General features: G+C 36.0%; 1 protein-coding gene across 10 annotated transcripts in view; it reads right to left on the reverse strand.

The window, feature by feature from the left end:
* The window catches only part of CCDC88A (coiled-coil domain containing 88A), a 133,276-nt gene that overhangs the window by 70,464 nt on the left and 39,100 nt on the right, over window positions 1–23,712 (reverse strand). For all 10 annotated transcript variants that reach the window (XM_023228278.2, XM_023228276.2, XM_023228280.2 and 7 more), the window contains exons 4-8: window positions 20,658–20,727; window positions 18,294–18,352; window positions 9,340–9,423; window positions 7,538–7,678; window positions 464–636 (exon numbers count right to left, since the gene is read on the reverse strand). In XM_023228278.2, coding sequence (XP_023084046.1) covers window positions 464–636; window positions 7,538–7,678; window positions 9,340–9,423; window positions 18,294–18,352; window positions 20,658–20,727 — 527 coding nt within the window. The remainder of the gene's footprint in view (window positions 1–463; window positions 637–7,537; window positions 7,679–9,339; window positions 9,424–18,293; window positions 18,353–20,657; window positions 20,728–23,712) is intronic.

Consider the following 23,712-nt stretch of genomic DNA (forward strand, 5'->3'; position numbering starts at 1 on the left):
GCAAGACACATACACTAAACTATCTTTTGGTAATAGTATAACGCCAAGAACTCAGTCTTTTAAAACATTAAATTTTGGGGGGGAGAATAGGTGCAAAACATTACTTTTAAAAGAGGTAGACTTACTGGTCTCCATCAGTAGTTCCTAGTAATTTGGATTTCAAGGAAAGTAAGACAAAAAATTAAGAGCTCCAATTTGCCAAAGGAGGACCTTATTTTAATAAAAAAATACATTAACACTAGAAAGCTAGAAAGGCCATAAATCCAGAATAACAGGTATCCTTTAAATTGGTAAGATTTAACAATAGGAAAACCTTATGCCAACCTCCTTATTTTTCTTATTTTGACACATACTTGTGAAAACACTGACACAAGCTAGCAATATTTCCATAAGCTTAAAAATATTGTTTAGGTCACCTTTGGGACCACATAAATTCAATGAACCTCGAAAATCAGCAACTTACAATTCCTGCCTAAGCCTTCTTATCTTGGCTTTAGCATCTGCCAGTTCCACCGACAGATGTTGTCGACTTTCTGTTCGCTTCATGCCTGGAGAACCACAGGGTGACTGTGCAGATGAAGAGGCATGGGGTAGAGAATGAAGACCATCCCGCTCTTCAGAGAGTTCTATGATAGTCTAGAAATACACACAGAATCACTTTCAGTATTCTACGTATTAGCAAACTAAACATATCAACAAGATCCACTAGGTCTAAGAATTGCACTACGATATCAAAAACAATTCATTGGTCAAAAACATCTTAACTATCATATTTAGTTGTCATTCTTAAAAGTTCCATTCAACAGTTCATGCATGAGCTACTTAGTAAATGATACTAAACAAGATAATAATGTTTTTCCCTTCCTAGTTTATGTATTTATTTATTTATTTTAAGTTCCGAGGTACATGTGGTAGGGTATGCATGTTTGTTACACAGGTAAATGTGTGCCATGGTAGTCTGCTGCACCTGACAACCCATCACCTAGGTATTAAGCCTAGCATGCATCAGCTCTTTTCCCTAATGTTTCCCCACCTGGCCTCCCCCGACAGGCTCCAGTGAGTATTGTTCACCTCCCTGTGTCCATGTGCTCTCACTGTTCAGCTCCCACTGAAAAGTGCGAACGTGTGGTGTTTGCTTTTCTTTTCCTACATTAGTTTCCTGAGGATAAAGGTGTCAAGCTTCATCCGTGTCCCTGCAAAGGATATGATCTCATTCCTTTTTAAGGCTGCACAGTATCCCATGGTTTATATGTAACACACTTTCTTTACCCAGTCTATCATTGAGGGGCATTTGGGTTCATCCCATGTCTTTGCTATTTTTTCCCTTTCTAGTTTTTTTAACAAAAGAAATCAATTATGATGAAAATGATTAGATTAGACAGCCAATGGTGGAAAGGCATAAAAGACCTGCTGACATAGAAAAGAAATAAAGTGATTTGGCTGGCACTATGTTGTCCAATATAATAGTCAGTAGCATAGGTGGCTATTTAATTAAAAATTTTTTAAGTTAAAAATTCAGTTCTGGGCCGGGCACAGTGGCTCACACCTGTAATCCCAGCACTTAGGGAGGCCAAGGAGAGCAGATCATTTGAGGTCAGGAGTTCAAGACCAGCCTAACCAACATGGTGAAATCCCATATGAACTAAAAATACAAAAAAAGTAGCTGGGCATGGTGGTGCGCACCTATAATCTCAGCTACCCGGGAGGCTGAGGCAAGAGATTACAATAAGCCAAGATTGCTCCACTGCACTCCAGCCTGGCTGACAGAGTGAGAGTCTCAAAAAAATAAAATAAAATAAAATTCAGTTCCTTAGTCACACTAGCCACATTTCAAGTGCACACAGCCATTACTGTATGCACTGGGACAGCCCAGAAACACAATCTTGGACAGCCCAGAAATACAATCTTGGACAGCCCAGAAATACAATCTTGCCATCACAGCAGAATTGGACAGCACTGCTCTTGAATTATGAACAGGGTTCTTGGAGGGTCCTAACAATACCTCAAAGGTTTAGCTAATCTCTTTACTCTGCAGTAAGTAACTGAGGAACAGTGATTGATTTCTCCATAATCACACAGCTAGCTAACATGCCACGACTTCAGGCCAGCCTAACTCCACATCTTCTGCTCTCTCTAATAGCAGTTCCAATCTGCTTCCCATCTCAAAGATAGATTCCTTCCTTCCTTCCGCTTTCAGATTCCTTCCTTCCTTCTGCTTCCCATCTCAAAGACAGATTCCTTCCTTCCTTCCTTCCTTCCTTCCTTCCTTCCTTCTCCCCTCTCCTCCCCTCCTCTCCCCTCTTCTCTCCTGTCTGCCCCCCTCCTCTCTCTCTCTCTTTCCCCTCCATGGGACACAAACCTCCCTTTCATTTTCCTAAATCTAAACTTTAAGGGCTATATGTACCTATTCCTCCATTCCCCTAATTTTCCTTTTGTTATCTGTAAATTATCTTACTCTAAACCAATTTCTCAGGTTTTTCTTCAAACTTCTCAAGCAAATAAACTGTCTTATATAGAAATTTCAGCTGTACTACTATTCCAGAAAGAGTGGGTGGGGTTACCATCTTGGGATTATGAAATAAGCATCCTTGCTTTATTTTTCATCACCAAGTCTTATCTGCCTTCCCTGAATCATTACATTCTTTTTTCCTAACATCTACCACAATTCATTTATTTATCCTCAGGATACATTTCAGCACCTGTATCAAGGTCTGTCTTACCTTCCTGCCTTTAACTATTGCTTTCCGATTCGAGTATGTCTGTTGATGAATCTCAGAATGTTACTTCCCATTTCTTTTTCTCCCTACTAATTTCATGTCCACTCCTTATTCAATACATACAGTTTTCTCTAGCAAAGGAAGCAATTTTTCTATTGTAGCATGCCTCCTTTACTGTCATTTTCCTATGTCACCATACCTATTCCTGAATCTTTAATCACTCAACTCCTCCCCGCTTTTACTCAGTCCAGAAGATTATTCCTGGCTACTTTAGAGTTTCTACTCAGCCTGGAATTATAATTAGGCCCTTAAATGTCATCCTTACTGTGCTGTTACTGACTCACTGTTTGCAGAAAAAGAAAAAGGAATTAACATTTATAGAACTTGTGAGGGATTTTCCAACAAGATCTCATCCAATACTACAATTTGCAATAGAGGTATTATGCCAGTTTTAGACATAAGAAAACTTAGGCTCATATAGATTAAATAACTTAACCAAAGTCACCCAACCAATAATACAGATAGCAGAGATTCAAATTCAAGTTTGACTCTAACACTGTTATCTTCCTGACCCACCATCAGTTTTCTCTATTTTTGCTCCAAGATGATAAAACTCTAGCAGAAAAACAAGAAGTTACGCAGTCCTACTACAGATCTTGCCATCCATTTTCAATTAAACTCTTTCCATTGCCCATCTATCCTTTTATTGAAATATTGCTGATCTCCTTTCAAATTTCCCTATGATGACTCTGTAAATGTATTACCTTTTCTCTACTTAAGCCTCCAACTGCAAACTGCTATCATTACTTCCAATAAATGACCTCTCCTCCAATTTGCCAAAGAAACAAAACCACCTGGGATTAACTCCTTTCTTCTTATGCATTTTTTTTTGCTCCTAATACATATTCCTTACTTAAACATTTCACTTTCTTTCTTCTTATTGGCTTTTTTCTCAGTGTTCTTCAAAGATATACAAGTTTCTTTTACTCGGGAAAAAAAAAATCACATTTCCTTCTTGGCACTTTTTGAAGGATGGTTCCTATGTACAATGACACTATTCAGTTCTATCCTTCTATCAGCGTGCTCATCCCAACTTCCCTATCTCTCTGTGAATAGTGTTATTAATTTTCATAGTTGACTCCATGTACTTGGAGTCAACTTTTATTTGTATATTTTCTTACTGTCTCAATTACCTTTAATCTTCCTTTCTAACATCTCCTGACTCTAACAAACCTGACAGATAGTAGTAAGTATATAATATTTGTCTCATACACAAATAAACTAGCACTTAATTATATGCTAGCTCATATTTTGTACTTACAAATAATGTAGTTTTCTCAATAAACCAGAAGCAATCTTTCTTACACCTCCTTTGTATCTCTCAATCTCTAATTTTATCTAGCATAGTATTTTACACAAAAATGGGTGCTCAAAAATATTCAATTAAGCAATTCACAAAACTAAGAACAGGAGAAAATACAGGAGACAGACACTACATTTGAACTTAGTAGGTGGTGAATGGCAATATCTATCAAGAACTTCCAAAAGTCAATGAACTACATATTACAAAATATTAAAAAGAAAGAAAGAAACCTAGTATTTTAAAAGTTAAGAGTTCCCAGAGTATTTTCCATTAAAGATTATTTAGATATTTTGACTTTTCTCTAATGGCAGTAACTTCTTGAGCTCAAGGTTTCCCACACATTTTCAAAATAGTCCGATGCAAAAACAAACAAAACAAAATAATCTGACGGCAAATGTTTTTAAAGTATAACTAATTTCATATGCCCTCCCACTCCTGTAGCATATGTGTAAGAATATATATAGGAATATATACTATATGCTACAGGAATATATATAAAAATGATATATTTTTTGTACTTATCACTTTCACAATTTTATTATAGTTAATTATTTTAATAAAATAACTTCCTTATTAGACTACAACAATCTTTGGTTCTTTTTTGAAATAGTTTGTCAGTTTTTTTGCTCCCAAGCACAAGATCTTGCAAAAACCAGTTGTTTCTTAATATATACTGAAGAATGAACATAAAAAGATACATCAATGCTAAAGACAAAAAAAACAAAACACAAAAACAGGTGACCTATTAATTCTACTTGTAGAACTCATTATTAAGGAAAAGAAAGTAGAGATATGCCCAGTACAATCATGGATTTAGGCAAAGGTATTACAGTATTATGTTTCTAACCACAGGCAGTGGAGTTAGATCTGGCAAATTACTTAACTACTTGGGGCTCAAGTATCTTTATCTATAAAATGGGGTTTTCATGCAGATTTAATAAAAGTTATGTGTTAAACTTACAGCACAAAGTCTAGCATAAAATAAACAGTGATAATAAAGAGATCTTAAATTCATTAAAAATCCCCTATTTGGTTTTTAGTAAAAGGAGAGGACTGAAGACATACTTTTTCTATAGCATTAAGAACACAAAAGAGAAATGTTAAAAAGGGTGACCAAATATATACTTTTTAGACTGAAGTGAAACAATCATAAGAAAAGCTAATCAAAATTAAAAAAAGGGAAACTCTAAATAAGAACGTTTGAATCTATGACACAGAATTACATTTACATACCACCTTTACATTTGTCTAACATTTTTCACAATTTTTAAAATGACCTTTTCAAGTTAGTCTACTGGTAGCCCAAATTGAGGGAAAAAAATTTCCCAGATGATTGGATATCTCTCCCCCACCCTATCCCAGCTAGCAAGTTGCTTCCCAAGTATCTGAGACAGAAGAGTATGACTTTTTCTTCCTTATTTGAAAAACAAATTCAACAAAAATGCTTAATTGGCAGGATAACATATTTTAAAAGGTTTTTCAAATAATCATTCTATATAGTATTTCATATTCCTTTTAGTTTACCAGAGTCATGTAATGATAAGTATTCTGTTCACCCCGCATTAATCAATTCACTTAAATGGGATCAAACTTTTTTTTTTTTTGAGACGCCCACCCCAAGATCTAACATTTTATATGCACCCATCAGTCATATAAAACCAAAGTATAGGCTGGGTGCAGTGGGTCACACCTGTAATTCCAGTACTTTGGAAGACCGAGGTAGGAGGATCACCTGAGGTCAGGAGTTAGAGACCAGCCTGGCCAACATGGCCAAACCCTGTCTCTACTGAAAATACAAAAATTAGCCATGCATGGTGGTGCATGCCTAAAATCCAGCTACTTGGGAGGCTTAGGCAGGAGAACTCCTTGAACCTGGTAGGCGGAGGTTGCAGTGAGCTGAGATTGCACCACTGCACTCCAGCCTGTGCGACAGAGCCAGACTCCATCTCAAAAAAATTTAAAAAATAAAATAAAATAAAATAAAAGTATAGATTCTTAGAAATAATTCCTCAGAAACTGGAGGACACCTTACTGCAATACCTTTAACAACCTGAAATACAAATAAATATTCTAGAAAATGCATAAATCAGTAAAAAGACACTAAAAAATGATAGCATATAGCTAAGTAATCTGACTGAAAATGAAATGATCTGAGTATCTCAGGATAAATCTGATGCATAGTAGGAATGTTTTCCAATTTATTCTTTCCTTCCTTTGGTCTCAATATCCTAGCTTTTTAAAAAATTTAATTGTTGCTTTAAAATGTTTATCTCCTATATTTTCTTTTTGTTTAACGCCTGAAGAAAAATTGAAAATTCACATCAGAACTGACTAATCCCTACAGAGACAAGAAAGTTTTATTCTGAAAAAAATGTTTAGGAATTTTCTCTATGTAGTCTTTCACTGGTCTCAAGAGTATTGATACAGATTCTCTACAAATAAGCTCAAAACTGTCTCTCGCATATAAATGAAACTGATAAAAGCTATACATTCTGCAGAATGGCAGAGTACTTTGCTCTGCTGTTAAGAAAATATTACTCACCATCACATGCATTGAAAGTCTAGACTCTTTAAAATTATAAACTGCTTTCAGACACTGCAGATAGAAAACTTGGTACACTTCTACTCTTTTTAAAAAGCAGAGTTCTGTTTTAACAGACTTAAAATAATTCTCTTTTTAAAAATCACACCTCATTTGAGATCTTTTGTGGGACATTTTATTCAGAACACCTGTTATTCTCCTTTTATTAAAACTTACTTTTCCAACCTCAACATGTGGCAATAAAACTAAGAAATTAGCCTTAAGCAAATTCTTAAGCTTCACGGCAATGATTTTTCCAGTTACATCAACTATATTTTCAGTTTCACACTTTTGTATTGTTGCCAAAGCTGTGGGGATGACTTGAAAAACACACAGGAACAAAAGAATAATGTTAATTTAAAAGAAAAGGAGAAGAGAGGCCGGGCGTGGTGGCTCACGCTTGTAATCCCAGCACTTTGGGAGGCCAAGGCGGGCAGATCATGAGGTCAGGAGATAAAAGACCACAGTGAAACCCCGTCTCTACTAAAAATACAAAAATTGAGCCGAGCGTGGTGGCGGGCGCCTGTAGTCCCAGCTACTCAGAGAGGCTGAGACAGGAGAATGGCGTGAGCCCGGGAGACGGAGCTTGCAGTGAGCCGAGATCGCACCACTGCACTCCAGTCTGGGCACAGAGCGAGACTCCGTCTGAAAAAAAAAAAAAAAAAGAAAAGGAGAAGAGAAAACCTAACCGTAATCTGTTTACTAGCAATTTGGGGTTCTTACACATCCTTTCAGGTTCCTGTGTTCCACACAAAAAAAGACACTCCTGTATTACCCGCCTCTAAGAAATAGTACCATTTCTGAAAACTGCCTAAAGCTACTATTTTCTTTTTTGGAAAGCAGACTTTCACAATATACTGAAAGAAATTTACAAACCTCTGAATGTTCATCTCTCTCATCTATAAGTCTTTTTAGATGCAATGCCATATTTTTCAAGAGTGGTTCTATGTCCTCCTGTGACATATCAGTCACTTCCATCCATTGCAGGTCGAACACATTTTCTTGATTATGAGTTACCTTTAGAAAAGTAACCGAAATAAACAACCAAAAAAGTGGTTAATACTTAAAAATCTATTCCACTATAGTACAATATTAGCTCAAGTATTATATAACCCATATAAAATATGAAAAGCCAGCATGATGTTAAAAGGAGAACATTTGAAATTAATGATGAAAACACTACAAATAAAAATTATTTTTAACTAAATATAATCCTTAAATGAATTAATATTCATTTTCTAGTCAACAAAAATAAAATATTAATATTTAACTCAAGGCATTCTTAAAGGAAAGTAATGTTGATATATCCTGACAACTTCTTTAACAAAATCAACTGAATTTTGTAGATAAGACTTTTAATTTATTGTACTTGAATTCAAGAGCAAAAGGTTTTTAATCTTGTAGGATATATGTTATTGCATTGTTGTTATTGAATATCTAGGTCTTTATAGATTCTGAAGATGACACTGTCACAGAAGCTTAGGAGAAAGGATTACAATATAAAGATTTTTAAAAGAATAGAAAAGTTATATAAGTGCCTTCCATTTCTCACTATAATTCTAATAATTTGCTTTAACTTTCATAATAGCAAAAATAATTACACTTCCAAGGATGGTGGCAAATTCCATAACTTGCAATACTTAGCATTTATTCAGAATAAAATAAAACCATGTAACTAGCGTAAAGCAAATATGTCTCTATAATGGGAGACTACCAATAAAACTACATCTTGTAAAGTACTAATATGCTTATGGTTGATAATAATGTTACTGATAAGAAATCTGGGCTTTACGAATGCTAAATAAGAGAAAAGATTACAAAACACAAAAATCTTCCAAATAAAGAATATTTTAAATACTACCAATTTTCACTATTTAAAAATTTCTTTTCCCTTTTATAATCAACATATAAAATTTAACATACTCTAATTCTAAAGTGTCTTTATAAGATTAAAAGCCCAAGAATAGACAGATACAGAAATAGCTTTTAAAATGAATCTTAACAAATTTTAATTTCAATTATTTGACACTGCACAATATGTCCTAGACTTAAGTTTTTATATGAATGCTACAAATCATTAATGTGTTTATAATTCAAGTAATATCTTTAATAAAAATTATGCTGTCTATTCATTCAAAAGAAAATCACTAGAATGACAATACTAAGCTTGTCATCTTACCTCACTATCGCTTTGAATTACAAGCAGTGTTCCACTTTCTGCTGTTTCCATTTACTGCTTTGTAATCCATTCTAACAAAGACATATACCTCATTCCTCAAATAACACTTTCTGCCCATGTCACTATAGAATAAAGGCAACAGTATATTTATAGTTAACACTGTGCCATGTGTAAGGAACTATCTCTAAAGACAAGACAATTTGTATAAAAGCAGGCTCCATATCTATTTGATCTTGATTTGTTCTTGCATATACTATGACTTTTTAACACTTTCTGCCTATGTCACTATAGAATAAGGGCAACAGTATATTTGTAGTTAACACTGTGCCAAACTTAAGGAACTATCTCTAAAGAGAAGACAATTTGTATAAAAGCAGGGTTCATCTATATTTGATCTTGATTTGTTCTTGCTTATTATATTACTTTTAGGTACTTTAGGAGATAGATAAATAAATACACCACAAGCTTCATAAATAGCACATAAAATTGTATATATTACCTCTTGAATATGTGCGGCAACTGCTGCTTTTGTATCAAAATCTAAACCTTGAATTCTTTCAATAAATTCTTCTTTTTTCTGACACTAAAATAAATGAATAAAATAGTTATTCATACTTTATAGGGTATGGTCCTTAAAATGTTGTATATAACTAAAATTTATGAGGTTTGCTATATTTTGAAAAGTACAGTAAGAGTTTTGTTTTGCATTTAAATTGTCTAACATACTTACCTAATAAACAACAACTTAGAAATAATTATTTTAAAAAGCAAGGCACTGAAAATCCATACTATTTTTATGCTGGAAAGTTCTAAAGTGGGAAACCATTACACAACCCATCTGAGGTTAGCACAATATTATTATGCTAACTTTACACACAGAGAAGTAAAGAATCAAGAACTTGTTTCAGTGAGGATAAGTTACTTGCCAAAAAACACAGTGAGTCAGTGGCAGAATTCGGAATACAGCCAAAATGCTCAGTCAGTCCCCAACTATCACCAAACAACACAGCCTTTCTTCTTGGAAAAAAAATTTAAGCAATTTTTACTTCAAGCTTACAATTCATTCTCACATCTTCATTCTATCAATCTTAATAAAAGAAATCCACTTTTGTGGCCCAGTTCAACATTTATAATGTAATCTAATAAATATTTGATTTGTTTCTAACACAGCAAAGTTACCGGGGCAAAATTTAAAAATATATATATACGAGTACACACGTAACCAAATGGAATAAAGGGGGTAATTCTTTATTGTGTAACTTTTAGAAAGCTTTATATAAATTACAAATATTAAAATGTAAAACAATCGTTTTCTTTCCAGTCAGCATTAACAATTTAACATACATTTTAATCTCTTCCTTCACCTACATCTCAAATGCTGCAAACCAACTGCTAGTATCACTGTATTCTTACAGCTAACAAATGAGAGGTGCCTACAAAATAGACAGCACTGCCTTGTCTCACTTTGATGCATCTCCTGGACCAATTACTGAACTACTAGTGAGGACAATATAGTCACAAAATTAAAAACTAGCTCTTTGATCATGAAACTTATAAGGCTCTGATTTATGCTTTACATGTTTATTTTATCAAATTGTAATGCTCTATTTTCTACTACTATACAATTTAAACACACTTCCATCAATGCAGAAAGTTCTATATCTTGTAAATGCAGAATTATTAGGATAACAAAATGGTTAAAACTAAATTACCAGAAATGTATAATTCCTAGTTGTGATTAGGAAGTCAGAGTTTTGGGTGGATGGAATACAAATTAGTGGGTTTAAACACAAGAATTTTTGTCTAGCAAATAATACTTGACAGGCTTTGTAAGAACAATTAAGAATTACGTTCTAATAATAAATTCGTAGCATATATAAAATAATTAACATTTCAGGTATAGTAACATCAATTTTAAAATGTAACACTAGCAAAATTGCTGACCTATGCAGTTTCTGAGCCTATGAGAACACAAAACAGCATAATTATTATCAAAGGTATTGACTATGACTCACCAGAGTCCCTTAATTCAACTGCCATATCTTTCTCTGACTTCAGTTTAGACTAAATAGATACACTTCCCTTTTCTAAGCCAGAGCCACTTGTATTTTACTTGTATTATCTTTAGGAACTCATCCTTTAGCACAATCTCAACACAAATCAATGAAAATTTTTCCTTAACTCTTGTAACACACACAATTTCTACTAAATCTCACACCTTAATTTAACTCTTAAAAGTTAAGCATTCTCAAAATGTTTTATAAACAGGTTAGGCTTCCCTAAAGATAGAGAATAAATTTCATAGGCTTTTGAAGGATAGAAAAGAGAAAGACTGTCAAGATGGAAAAAAGAATAAAAGACTCAAACTTTGAAGTTGAATAATCAGATCAAATTTCTGTATCAGAGCTGCCCAATAAATATGGTGATCATTAGCTATATGCAGCTATTGAGTACCCGACATGTAGCTAGTGCAACTGAGAAACTGAAATTTTAATTTAATTGTAATTAATTTTTTTTTTTTTTTTTTTGAGACGGAGTCTCGCTCTGTCACCCAGGCTGGAGTGCAGTGGCCGGATCTCAGAATTGTAATTAATTTTAATTCAAATAGCCACATGCGGCTAGTGGCTACTGTACTGAATAGCCCAGGTCTACAGCGTGAGAAAGTCTGGTGTTAAAAACAGATATATAGCTTAATACCAGCTGTGAAGACTAAATAATATCAGCAAATTGTTTTTTCCAATTAAAATTAAGCTCTCTTATCTTTATGTGAAGTTCTTAAACTATCATGGGCACTAAAATTAATTGTTTAACTCTGAGTTAAACAATTGTATTATAGTAACTGATTACTAAGCCAGTAGATTACTATGATATTCTAAGAATATGGTATGGAGGCCAGGCGTGGTGGCTCACGCCTGTAATCACAACACTTTGAGGGGCCAAGGCAGCTGGATCACCTAAGGTCAGGAGTTCAAGACCAGCCTGGTCAACATGGTGAAACCCTGTCTCTACTAAAAATACAAAAAATTAGCCAGGTGTGGCGGCAGGCGCCTGTAATCCCAGCTACTTGGGAGGCTACGGCAGAAGAATTGCTTGAACCCAGGAGGCGGAGGTTGTAGTGAGCCGAGATGGCGCCACTATACTCCAGCGTGGGCAACAGAGTAAGACTCTCTCTCTCTCACACACACACACATGCACGCACACACACACAAACACACACAAGAATATGATGTGGAAACTGGGACATAGCAAAAAAGCAAAAAAGTGATTAGGGTGGGAGGTGGGTGGGAGAGAGAAATGCATAAACCCTAAAGTTGTACATCTTCTACCAGAGAGCTTAAGCCCTTAATACTTTATTCCTCAAATTCCTCATATTTTCAATACCTGCTCTATGATCTTAAAGAAAGAAGACAGATTTATGTGGAAAAACTATACTAAAATAGAGGAAATGGCACCCAAAACAAGATATTGAACAAGAAAATAATAAAACAAGGAGCACATTACAGTGTTTTAAATAAGAAAACTGATAATATAGGTCTAAACAAATCATAGTTCTACCAAAGAGCAATAAGCAGGGCTTCGAACAGACATTTGTACACTCATGTTCACAGCAACATTGTTTACAAAGGCCAAAAAATGGAGGCAACTCAAGTGTTCATCAATGATGAATGGATGAACAAAATTTGGTATATATAAACAATGGAATATTATTCAGCCTTAATAAGGAAGGAAACTGACACATGCTATAGCATGAAAAAACCTTAAAGACATTATGCTAAGTGAAATAAGCCCATCAAAAGGACAAATACCGTATGATTCCATTTGTATGAGGTACCTAGAGCAATCGAATTCACAGAGACATAAAGTAAAATGGTAGCTACCGAGGGCTGGTAACAAAGGGAGTCATTATTTAATGGGTACAGAGTTTTAGTTTTGGAAGATGAGAAAAGTTCTTCAGATGGATGGTGGTAATGGTTACACAACAATGTGAATGTACAGCAATCAGAATATCACTGAACTATATATTTCAAAAACTGTTAAAATTGTAAATTTCCAATTACGTATTTGAAAACAATACTCATATCAACAAAAGTCTCCCTCTTTGAGCTATATTTGTATTTTTAAATATTCTCAGAAAAACAAATGCCTTGCTAGAAACTGTTTTATTTCCATTTTTGTTTTTCTTAAGAAACTGGGTCTTGCTACGTTACCAGGCTGGAGCACAGTGGTTATTCACAGGCATGATCATAGCATACAGCTGCCCTGAACTCCTGGCCTCAAGTGATCCTCCCAAGTAGCTGAGACTAAAGACGCATCACTGAACCAAGCAGAAATTTGTTTTATTTCCTTAAAAAGTGATATGATAAAGTTCTAAAATGGTAACTTTTAAGATGCTTTACAGATCAGTGATAAGAAAACAACAGATTGTAGCCGTCAAACTGACCAAGTTCAAAACTGGTTTTCCGAATCAAATACTAATGTTCGATTCCCTCTGAGGGTACATAAAAGGGTCAAATTTTTAATTCCAACCACACTTGACACTCAGTTACTTTCAGCACTACCCAACCTGGCCAAAGTCCAAAATAAGTAATATTTCTGGATACTAAGCAGCCTGCACTGATAGGTTTTAAGTTCTCCTAAAAAAGGTGAATTTCACATAGTCTTAGAACAAAGAAATTTCCAAACAAAACACTGCAAAAATTTTTCTTCTGCATAGGATGGTTTCACCTAGAACTCTCTCAACTACTTCAGGGCTAGGAGGAAGAGTCAAAGATGTGTGAAAATTCTAGGTGATGCTCAGAACTGGTTCAGAAGACTTGCGTTACCCATTGAAAAAGATTCTGGAGGAACCTGACTGAGTTGGACAGTCAATAACAAAAATACCCAAGCCCTGGCCTTGGACGGTTTTCTTCATATTTAAAGTTATTTCTGTGGCTTTTACTTACATATAATCAAGGATTAAAAGTTGTAATTTATTTTGTCAGGTAAGATCTTCGGATGGTGGTTAACTTTACCATTTTTGAATGCTGCTTCCTCTTAAGAAATTCATTTTTTTCTTCAAAAGAAGAAAATATTTTTCAATTTCCCAATGCTTATTTCTCTCTCCCCCCTCTCTCTCCCTCTTTAACTTAAATTTTTTTTCTTTTCTTTCTTTTTTCTTTTTTTTGTACAGATAGAGTCTCCTTATGTTGCCCAGGTTGCTCTGAAACTCCTGGGCCCAAGCAATCCTCCCACCTTGACCTCCCATAGTGCTAGGATTACAGGCATGACCCACTGCACCCAGCCCTATTTCTTTCCATTCATATAGTATCTCTTGAAACCTGTGGTCCACTGATTTCCTAAACTCTAGTATCATATCAGCAAATTTTACCTTGCTATTTCTACCTACAAATAACAATTGTAACAGATAAAATTGATTGACCCAGATGTGGGAAAACATGCTATTTACATATTGTACTAATCATCAGAATTTTAATCTGTCCAACTACAAGATGAACAAAATTTCTGTAATAGAGAGGACATTTTACAAAGTATTCCAACAATACTTGTTGGCTGATTGGTTTACTCAACAGCTTCTTGTCCAGAAGCACAGTTTGGCTATTAAGTATCAACAAAGACTTCTAATTGTTTATATGGTCATGGTGAAGGCTGACAGATTTTGGTTACACACTTTATATTATTAGTAGTAGTGACTCCAAAACACCTACAGAATGATTTTTTTTGTTTTTTTTTTTGAGATGGAGTCTTGCTCTGTCACCCAGGCTGGAGTTCAGTGGCACGATCTTGGCTCACTGCAACCTCCGCCTGCCGGGTTCAAGCAATTCTCCTACCTCAGCCTCCCGAGTAGCTGGGACTACAGGTGCCCGCTACCACATCTGGCTAATTTTTGTATTTTTAGTAGAGACAGGGTTTCGCCATGTCAGTCAGGCTGGTCTGGAACTCCTGACCTCAGGTGATCCATTGTTCCAGCCTCCCAAGTGCTGGGATTACAGATGTGAGCCACCGCGTCTGGCCTGAAATTTGAACTCTATCTTAAAGTGGCAAACCCAATCCTTCGTAACTCAATTCATGTAAACTCTCCAGTCTAATATCTTGCCATTCATCCCCATAAATACTACATTTTCAACCACATTTTTTTTTTTTTGAGATGAAGTCTTGCTCTGTCACCCAGGCTAGAGTACAGTGAAGCCACCTCGGCTCATTGCAACCTCCATCTCCCAGGTTCAAACAATTCTCCTGTCTCAGCCTCCTATGTAGCTGGGACTACAAGCACAAGCCACTATGCCCGGCTAATTTTTTGTATTTTTCTTTTAGCAGAGACAACGTTTCACCATGTAGTCAGACTGGTCTTGAACGCCTGACTTCAAGTGATCCACCCACCACCACCCCTGGCCCAACCACACTTTATGTTCCCTGAATAGGCTGTTTTCTCAACATCTTTGCTCTCATTTCAAATACCACCTTGTCAGAGGGCTTTCCTAATACTACAAGTAAACTTAAGAAAATACTTCTTCTATGTACCAATGTATATTACATTATGGTAATTATTACATCAAATTCGTACCGTTTACTCTGTCTTCTCTAAAATTCAAACTCTTTGAGCTTTACATCTTTTTTCTAAAATCCTTGTCCCTGTCCTTTACTACAGCACCCATAAGCATTAAAAAAAAAAAAAAAAATTTAGGTCACTAACATTTTTAAAATACAGAATGATAACAACATTTTTAAAATACAGAATGATAACAACATTTTTCAAAATTGGATCTTTCCTCCTTTCTTGGTAGGTAAGTCATTCTGGCACCGAAATAGATGCAAGTCTTAAGGGCTCTCAAGTAAAAACATAATTCTGCTATGACTACATGGACATCAAATATATAAAAAGATGGGTCTCCAAGTTTCTTGACAAGCTGATATCACATCAAAGACCAAGGTCTGACACCCTTTCCATCTCCTCATTTCTAAAAAACCTTGAATGATGTTAACATAGGTTAGAATGACAGTCTCCTTGAGCCTTTGCTTTGTTTTCTACAGTTGATAAAACTTATTCTCTTTTAATATGAAAAAAATTAGGCCGGGCACAATGGCTCAAGCCTGTAATCCCAGCACATTGGGAGGCTGAGGTGGGCAGATCACCTGAGGTCAGGAGTTCGAGACCAGCCTGGCCAACACGGTGAAACCCTGTCTCTACTAAAAATAAAAAATTAGCCAGGTATGGTGGTGCACGCCTGTAATCCCAGCTACTAAGGAGGCTGAGGCAGGATAATCACTTGAACCCGGGAGGCGGAGGTTGCAGTGAGCCAAGATAGTACCATTGTACAAAAAGAATGAAACTCCATTTCAAAAAAAAAAAAAGAATTAACTTGAGTATAATTGGTTTTTCTTTATTTTCAGATAAATTTACCCTTTGGGGCCAGGCAGGGTGGCTCATGCCTGTAATCCCAGGACTTTGGGAGGCCGAGGCAGGAAGATCACTTGAGGACAAGAGTTTGAGACGAGCCTTGGCAACACAGTGAGACCCTAGTTCTTAAAAAAAAAAAAAAAATTAGTCAGGCATGACGGGCACATGTCTGTAGTTTCAGCTGCTTAGGAGCCTGAAACGGGAAGATCATTTGAACCCTGGAGGTCAAGGCTGCAGTGAGAGTCATGATCATGTCACTATACTCCTGCCTGAGTGACAGAGTGAGACCCTGTCTCAAAAAAAGGTCCTTGGTTCTGCTCCATTCCTACTGTCAATTTTAGTAATCAGCAATAACGACCAAGCAGTAACCAGCAATAAAAACCATATTTATGCTATTGTTATGTAATCTAAATTTACACAACATTCACCAACACAGGGTATTTTTTAAAGCAAATACAGTACATAAAGGCTGTAAATAAGAGTTGTGCTTCTGACTCAAAATCTGATGACCAAATTAGAAGACTACAAACACCATATTCAACTTAATATTTAATCAGTTGTGAAGTAAACACCTGAACATTACACAGCATGAAATTTTAATAACATACATTATGTAAGATTATTGCTTCCAAGCAGTCAGCTCTAAAAGCCAACACTCTCTGGGACATATAATTTCTGTTGTACGTATGTAAAAAAAATTACTAGTAATCATATTATTTGTTTATAAATAATCTCATTTCACAAAGAAGACAGTTTAGAATGACACTATAATAATTCATCCAAAAAATGGCTGAAATGAAAAACTAACATAGTATAATAGATTTTGAAGTCCAGAGCAGAGCTGACTCTCAGTTCTTTGGCCTACTAGCAATATGACCTAAATTTAAACTTAGAGCAACCATCCTGGTTTGCCTGGGACAGTCCCAGTTTACACATGCCATTCCACTGTAATTACTATATGTATTTAAAACAGAAATGGGATTTCATTATGTTGCCCAAACTGGTCTCAAACTCCTGGCCTCAAGTGATCCTCCCATTTTAGCCTCTCAAAGTGCTGGGATTACAGGCGTGAGCCACCATGCCTAGCCCACTATAATTATTAACAGTACCTTCTTTGATTTTCGCAAGTGTCCCAATTTGGATAATAACTTAAATATCATCCTACCCAATCTCCTAACCTGAAAGAAGATATTATGAGAAAATATATATAAGGGCCGGGCGTGGTGGCTCAAGCCTGTAATCCCAGCACTTTGGGAGGCTGAGACGGGCGGATCATGAGGTCAGGAGATCGAGACCATCCTGGCTAACACGGTGAAACCCCATCTCTACTAAAATATACAAAAAAACTAGCCGGGCGAGGTGGTGGGCGCCTGTAGTCCCACCTACTCGGGAGGCTGAGGCAGCAGAATGGCGTAAACCCAGGAGGCGGAGATTGCAGTGAGCTGAGATCCGGCCACTGCACTCCAGCCTGGGCGACAGAGCGAGACTCTGTTTCCAAAAAAGGAAAATATATATAAGGGATAATATCTGACCAAAAGCAGGCATTCTATAAACCATAGCTATTATTATAGTCATTGATCAAAGAGCAATATAATAATAACCAAGATTCCTAAAACACTTTTCATAAATTCTGCCTTTTTACCTTTCTTTTTCTTTTAAATAAATTCTGCCTCCTCCCTTCCCTTCTCTTTTCCCTTCCCTTCTCCTAAAATATACACAAGTACAACAAATCACAAGGATGTTTTGGGAGAGATTTTTAAGGCCACCTCTGGAAAAAAAAACTCAAAAATTCAGGGACACTATAAGCTTCAGAATAAGAAAAAGAGTAATTAAATACTTTAAATGATATGACTATGATAATGTAACTAAATTCTAAAATAAAGTTAAGTGTTTTTCTTCAACATAATCTCCTTAGGAGGTTATATAGTTATTGAAAATTTTCTAACATGGACTTTGAAAAGCAATGGTCCATCCTTAAGTCTTTCAGAAATGAGAGCCTGATAAAAATATATAAAGAGGTTGTTAAAATGAAAATATGAAAAAATATTTTAACTTACCTGAACTGCACAACCCAATAAAAGTAAAAGCAGTTTTTTAACTTCTTCTGTGCCTTGTTCTAAAATAGAAACAATTATTAAGGACAACATTTTGCTACATTTTCAACTCTATTTGGAGAATCATTTCTAGAGGTAATTATGCACAGTAACTTCACTGAAGGATTCAGTGTAAGCACATATAGTGGAGAATTCAAAATAGCAGCTCTGTGTACGTACAAGGTGGTAACAGCAGAAGAAATGGGCAAGAATATCAATTTTGAAGGGCTAATGGATAAAGAGGTTTCAAGGCTCTGTGCAACAAGTATGCTAACTATGAATTTACTCCTTTTCCATAAATGATTGTAGTACCTCAGCCTGAAAAATCAAGAACCTACCAAATCAGGTTGATAGAGGGACATGCCACAAAGGCAGCCAAAATGGCTCCTAATAGGTCTGGCTCCTCCTAGGCCTATTAGTGTTTTCTTACTTAAAACACAGATCTTATGATTCATCTCCTTATAAAATTTAAATGGTTTTCCACTGTGCATGCTCATGAAGACCAGAATCTTAAATGTCTGTCACAGTGAGGCTGTTAAAATAAATGTATATAACAAGCCAGGTAAAAGTTAACAATCTATAACAGAAATGGAGAGAATATTCCCTGTCCAACAGCATTCAATTAAGATTTTCTTAAAATATTCAACTGGAAAAAAATTACTTCTTTGGGCCAGATTTTCACCACCAGGCCAAACTGTCTATGAAAAAGTCCAAATCTTCTTATCAGACATTTCCTTCTACTCCCCATGAAACAACCTACTTTCTACCTACGCTGAGCCATTAATCACCATTCCTCCCAAATATGCATATATACACACTCCTCTGCCTTAATACTACTCCATCTGTCCTCCTTCCCCAACCTCCTCATCCCCCTAGTGAACTACTTGCTAATCACAATCCTAGGCACAGCTCTTATCACCTGTGTAGTCTTACCTGACCCAATCATCAATGGTCCCCAACTCTCACTTATATGTCAACTTTAAGAATAATTAATGGCTCCATATTTTATATGCCAGAACATTTGGTACATATTTCTACTTCATACTAATTATTACATGATTTCTCCATAATCTTTGTATCCTTTACCAAACCATAAGAGCTTCTAGAACATAGACCATTTATTTCCACTCCTGGTCCCTATAACTTGGTAGGTACTTACCAAAGGTATGTAGGATGGAAAACAATTCCATCCTACATGCAATTTTTTTTTCATTTTTAAATTTATATAATCAAACATCCCATTGGATCTCTAAAAACTATCTAAGCTGCTAATTCACCACATCTAATTAATAGTTTCCTCTATAAAAATAGCTATTTGATTTTAGTTTTCATTTTGGTCTTGTTTGTTTTGACTGAGAGGGGGTATGGGCTGAAGAAATACACTAATTTGGATAACATGTAGACTGTAAGGATAAGCCCATTGTTGAAACTGTTAGGTAGCTGCTAATTTCCCCAACTGTTCAAAAATTACAATTCTAAAATATCACATTTAAAATGTGATAAAGGGCAGAACATTTTGAAGAAAAAATCTGAATGATCTAAAACCGCCTCTCATCTTTCCATTCAGACTAAGTTTAATATAAATTAAAACATATCAGACTGGGCATGGTGGCTCACGCCTGTAATCCCAGCACTTCGGGAGGCCAAGGCGGGCAGATCACCTGAGGTCAGGAGTTCAAGACCAGCCTGGCCAACATGGTAAAACCCTGTCTCTACTAAAAATACAGAAATTAGCGTGGTGGCCACGCCTGTAATTCCAGCTACTCGGGAGGCTGAGGCAGGAGAATCGCTTGAACCCAGGAGGTTGAGGTTGCAGTGAGCCGAGATCGTGCCATTGCACTCTAGCCTGGGCAACAAGAGCGAAACTGCATCTCAAAATAAATAAACAAAGAAACAAACAAAAAAAAATATTAATCAGTAAAACTTAAGATTCAAACAATTTTGGCAATGGTAGATAGTAGATATATGAATAGAAATCTGGAAATTATTTCAAAATCATTTCTTTTCTAAGGTAATATCTTTTAAGTTTGTAACTACATCATCTTCTATACTTCTTTATAATAAGATACTAAAAATCATCACAGAAAAGTATCTGTTTGGTATAGTAGAAAAAATACTAAACTTAATGTAAAACTTATGCCTGGTCTTACCTATAACTTACAAATATTCTAAGCTTGCGTCTTTCTAGAAAATGGAACATCACCTCCAACTTTTACAGTTATGAAAAATCTAGTGAGTTAATGTAAATAAGCTTAGTAAAAAATAAACATCATATTATTACACAAAGGTTAGACATTACTTTCACATTATGTTAATTTTAATACTTACCAGAAAAGGGATTTTTGCCAATGATTAAGACATTTGGCAACGACATCATGATCAATTGCTGCAAAGTCTCCTGTAAAAAATATCCAATACTTGTTATATGGGTAATGCTAACTAGGTAATTATTCACCAAGCTATAACTTATGATTTGTACATTCTTCTATAGGTGTGCTATACTGTAATTAAACAAATATGGAAAAAATTATATAAGGTCTTAAATCTTTTGTAACTTTAATGAATTAAATAACTAAAGTTATAATATCAGACAGACTTCAGTTAATAATATACCAGGCTGGGTGCGGTGACTTATGCCTGTAATCCTAGCACTTTGGAAGGCCAGAGAGTGAGGATCACTTGAGACCAGCCTAGGGAACAGAGTGAGACCTTCGTCTCTACACACACACATATAATAATAAAAAAGTTTTAAAAATATCAGATGTCCCCAGATTAAAGCATTCAAGTCAAAATGGTCTAATTATTATTTGGAACTCTGAAGTTTTAGGTGCTAGAAAATTAAGAAACATTCCTCAACAAAAGATTGAGCAAAATTAAGAAACATTCCTCAATAAAAGTTCGAGCATGTGTGCTGTTTTTATTCTTGTTAGTTCTCCCTGAGGAAACTAAAAATACATCATACAAATTTATGAGTACTGTCACTGTACACACACATATATATATAAAATACGTGGTTTTGTTTGTTTTTTTGAGATGGAGTCTCACTCTGTCGGCCAGGCTGTAGTGCAGTGGTGTGATCTTAACTCACTGCAACCTCTGCCTCCTGGGTTCAAGCTATTCTCCCGCCTCAGCCTCCCAGGTAACTGGGACTACAGGCACCTACCACCACGCCTGGCTAATTTTTGTATTTTTAGTAGAGACGGGGTTTCGCCACGTTGACCAGGCTGGTCTTGAACTTCTAACCTCCCCAGGCAGAGTTCAGGAACTCCAAGTGATCCACCCGCCTCAGCCTCCCAAAGTGTTGAGATTACAGGCACGAGCCACCACACCTGGCCATATTTTTAATATAACAAATAAGAGCTATATTTTTAAAATGTCAACTGATATTAAAATTAAGAAACCTAATTGCTCTATTAAAAACGCTGTCTAATGGTCATTTCATGAAAGTCAGTTCCTCCTCAGTGAACCATTATTTCTCTCCTCTATAATAGATGTTTAACTTCTGTAAAACTTTAGTGACAAGAATATATGTAGATTCTGAACATACAAGGTGATTCAGAAAGAACTGAATGCTTTCAAATTCTTCAATTTAGGTAATATATCAAGTATGCACCTTCGGTTTATACCACTTCTTCCTTGAAGAAATGAAGAAATACATTGTGTCTGCCATTACAACCACTGACACTGATGATACGAAAAGTGTCTGGGATGAATTAGACTATAGGATGGATGGGTGCCATGTGATAATTACTGAATCTTTGCAATATTAAGGAATAACTATGACAGATTCTTCATAAATTGACTACATGTTCAGATGTAACTAGTTACTAAGGAATAAGTTATTGAAGGTATTCAACTCTTTTTGAATCCATTATTTAACTTAATACTATGATGAGAAAGCAAACAACCATGAAAAACAACTATTAAAAGCTAACTTGTGCTGCTTTTTTAAAATTTCTAATTCTAGATTCACTAGAGCACTTACCCATGGTCAGAGGTTGGCATGACACCAGATGTTAATTAGAATTCATCTCTTATCTATAATTCTTTATAGATATAAACAAGAAAGTTTCAAAAAGTTTTCCTCAGTATTACATTAGCACTTTAAAAAACTATTGCCAAAATATGCCTGCATTTAAAGGAAAGTACATACTTGATATATGTATCATGTTAGAATAAGTATCAAAACTTGCTAAAATCACTTATTCCAGGAATGATACGGAGTTTGGATATTTAATGAATTAGTTTTCCAATTAAAAGCAAGTTATCTCAAGAGAGAATATGCTATAGCTATGTGTGCAACAGCTAAATGGGCTTACAGGAATAAATTTCTGCTTCATTCAATTTTTTTTTTTTTTTTTTTTTTTTTTTAGATGGAGTCTCGCTCTGTTGCCCAGGCTGGAGTGCGGTGGCATGATCTTGGCTTATTGCAACCTCCACCTCCCAGGTGCAAGCAATTCTCTAGCAGCTGGAATTACAGGCACCTGCCACCATGCCTGGCTAATTTTTTTTGTATTTTTAGCAGAGACAGGGTTTCACCATCTTGGCCAAGTTGGTCTTGAACTCCTGACCTCATGATCCACCTACCTTGGCCTCCCAAAGTGCTGGGATTACAGGCATGAGCCGCCGTGCCCAGTCACTTCATTCGAATTTTTAGTTTCCTTGCCTTGAAGCAAAATTATGAGGACTGTCATTATAGACTTTTTTTTTTTTTTGAGACAGGGTCTTACTCTTATCACCCAGGTGGGAGTGCATTGGAGCAATCACAGCTCATTGCAGCCTTGACCTCCCAGGCTCAAGCGATCCTCCTGCCTCATTTGTTTTTATTTATTAATTATTATTATTATTATTATTTTTTTGAGACAGAGTCTCGCTCTGTCGCCCAGGCTGGAGTGCAGTGGCCGGATCTCAGTTCACTGCAAGCTCCGCCTCCCGGGTTTACGCCATTCTCCTGCCTCAGCCTCCCCAGTAGCTGGGACTACAGGCGCCCGCCACCTCGCCCGGCTAGTTTTTTGTATTTTTTAGTAGAGACGGGGTTTCACCATGTTAGCCAGGATGGTTTCGATCTCCTGACCTCGTGATCCGCCCATCTCGGCCTCCCAAAGTGCTGGGATTACAGGCTTGAGCCACCGCGCCCGGCCTATTTTTTATTTTTTATGGAGACAAGGTGTCACTATGTTGCTCAAGCTGATCTTGAACTCCTGGACTCAAGCGATCCTCCTGTCTTGGCCTCACAAAGTGCTGGGATTACAAGCATAGGCCACCGTGCCCAGCCAGATTTTTTTTAAATCATAAATAAGAGAGCTGCATTTTTTAAAATCACTGTTTTGTCTATATCCTACTTTGTGAAGATAACCTAAGTCAGATGCAAGAGCCTTCAAAT

Source organism: Piliocolobus tephrosceles, chromosome 15, assembly GCF_002776525.5.
Source record: "Piliocolobus tephrosceles isolate RC106 chromosome 15, ASM277652v3, whole genome shotgun sequence".
Taxonomy (NCBI): Eukaryota; Metazoa; Chordata; class Mammalia; order Primates; family Cercopithecidae; genus Piliocolobus; species Piliocolobus tephrosceles.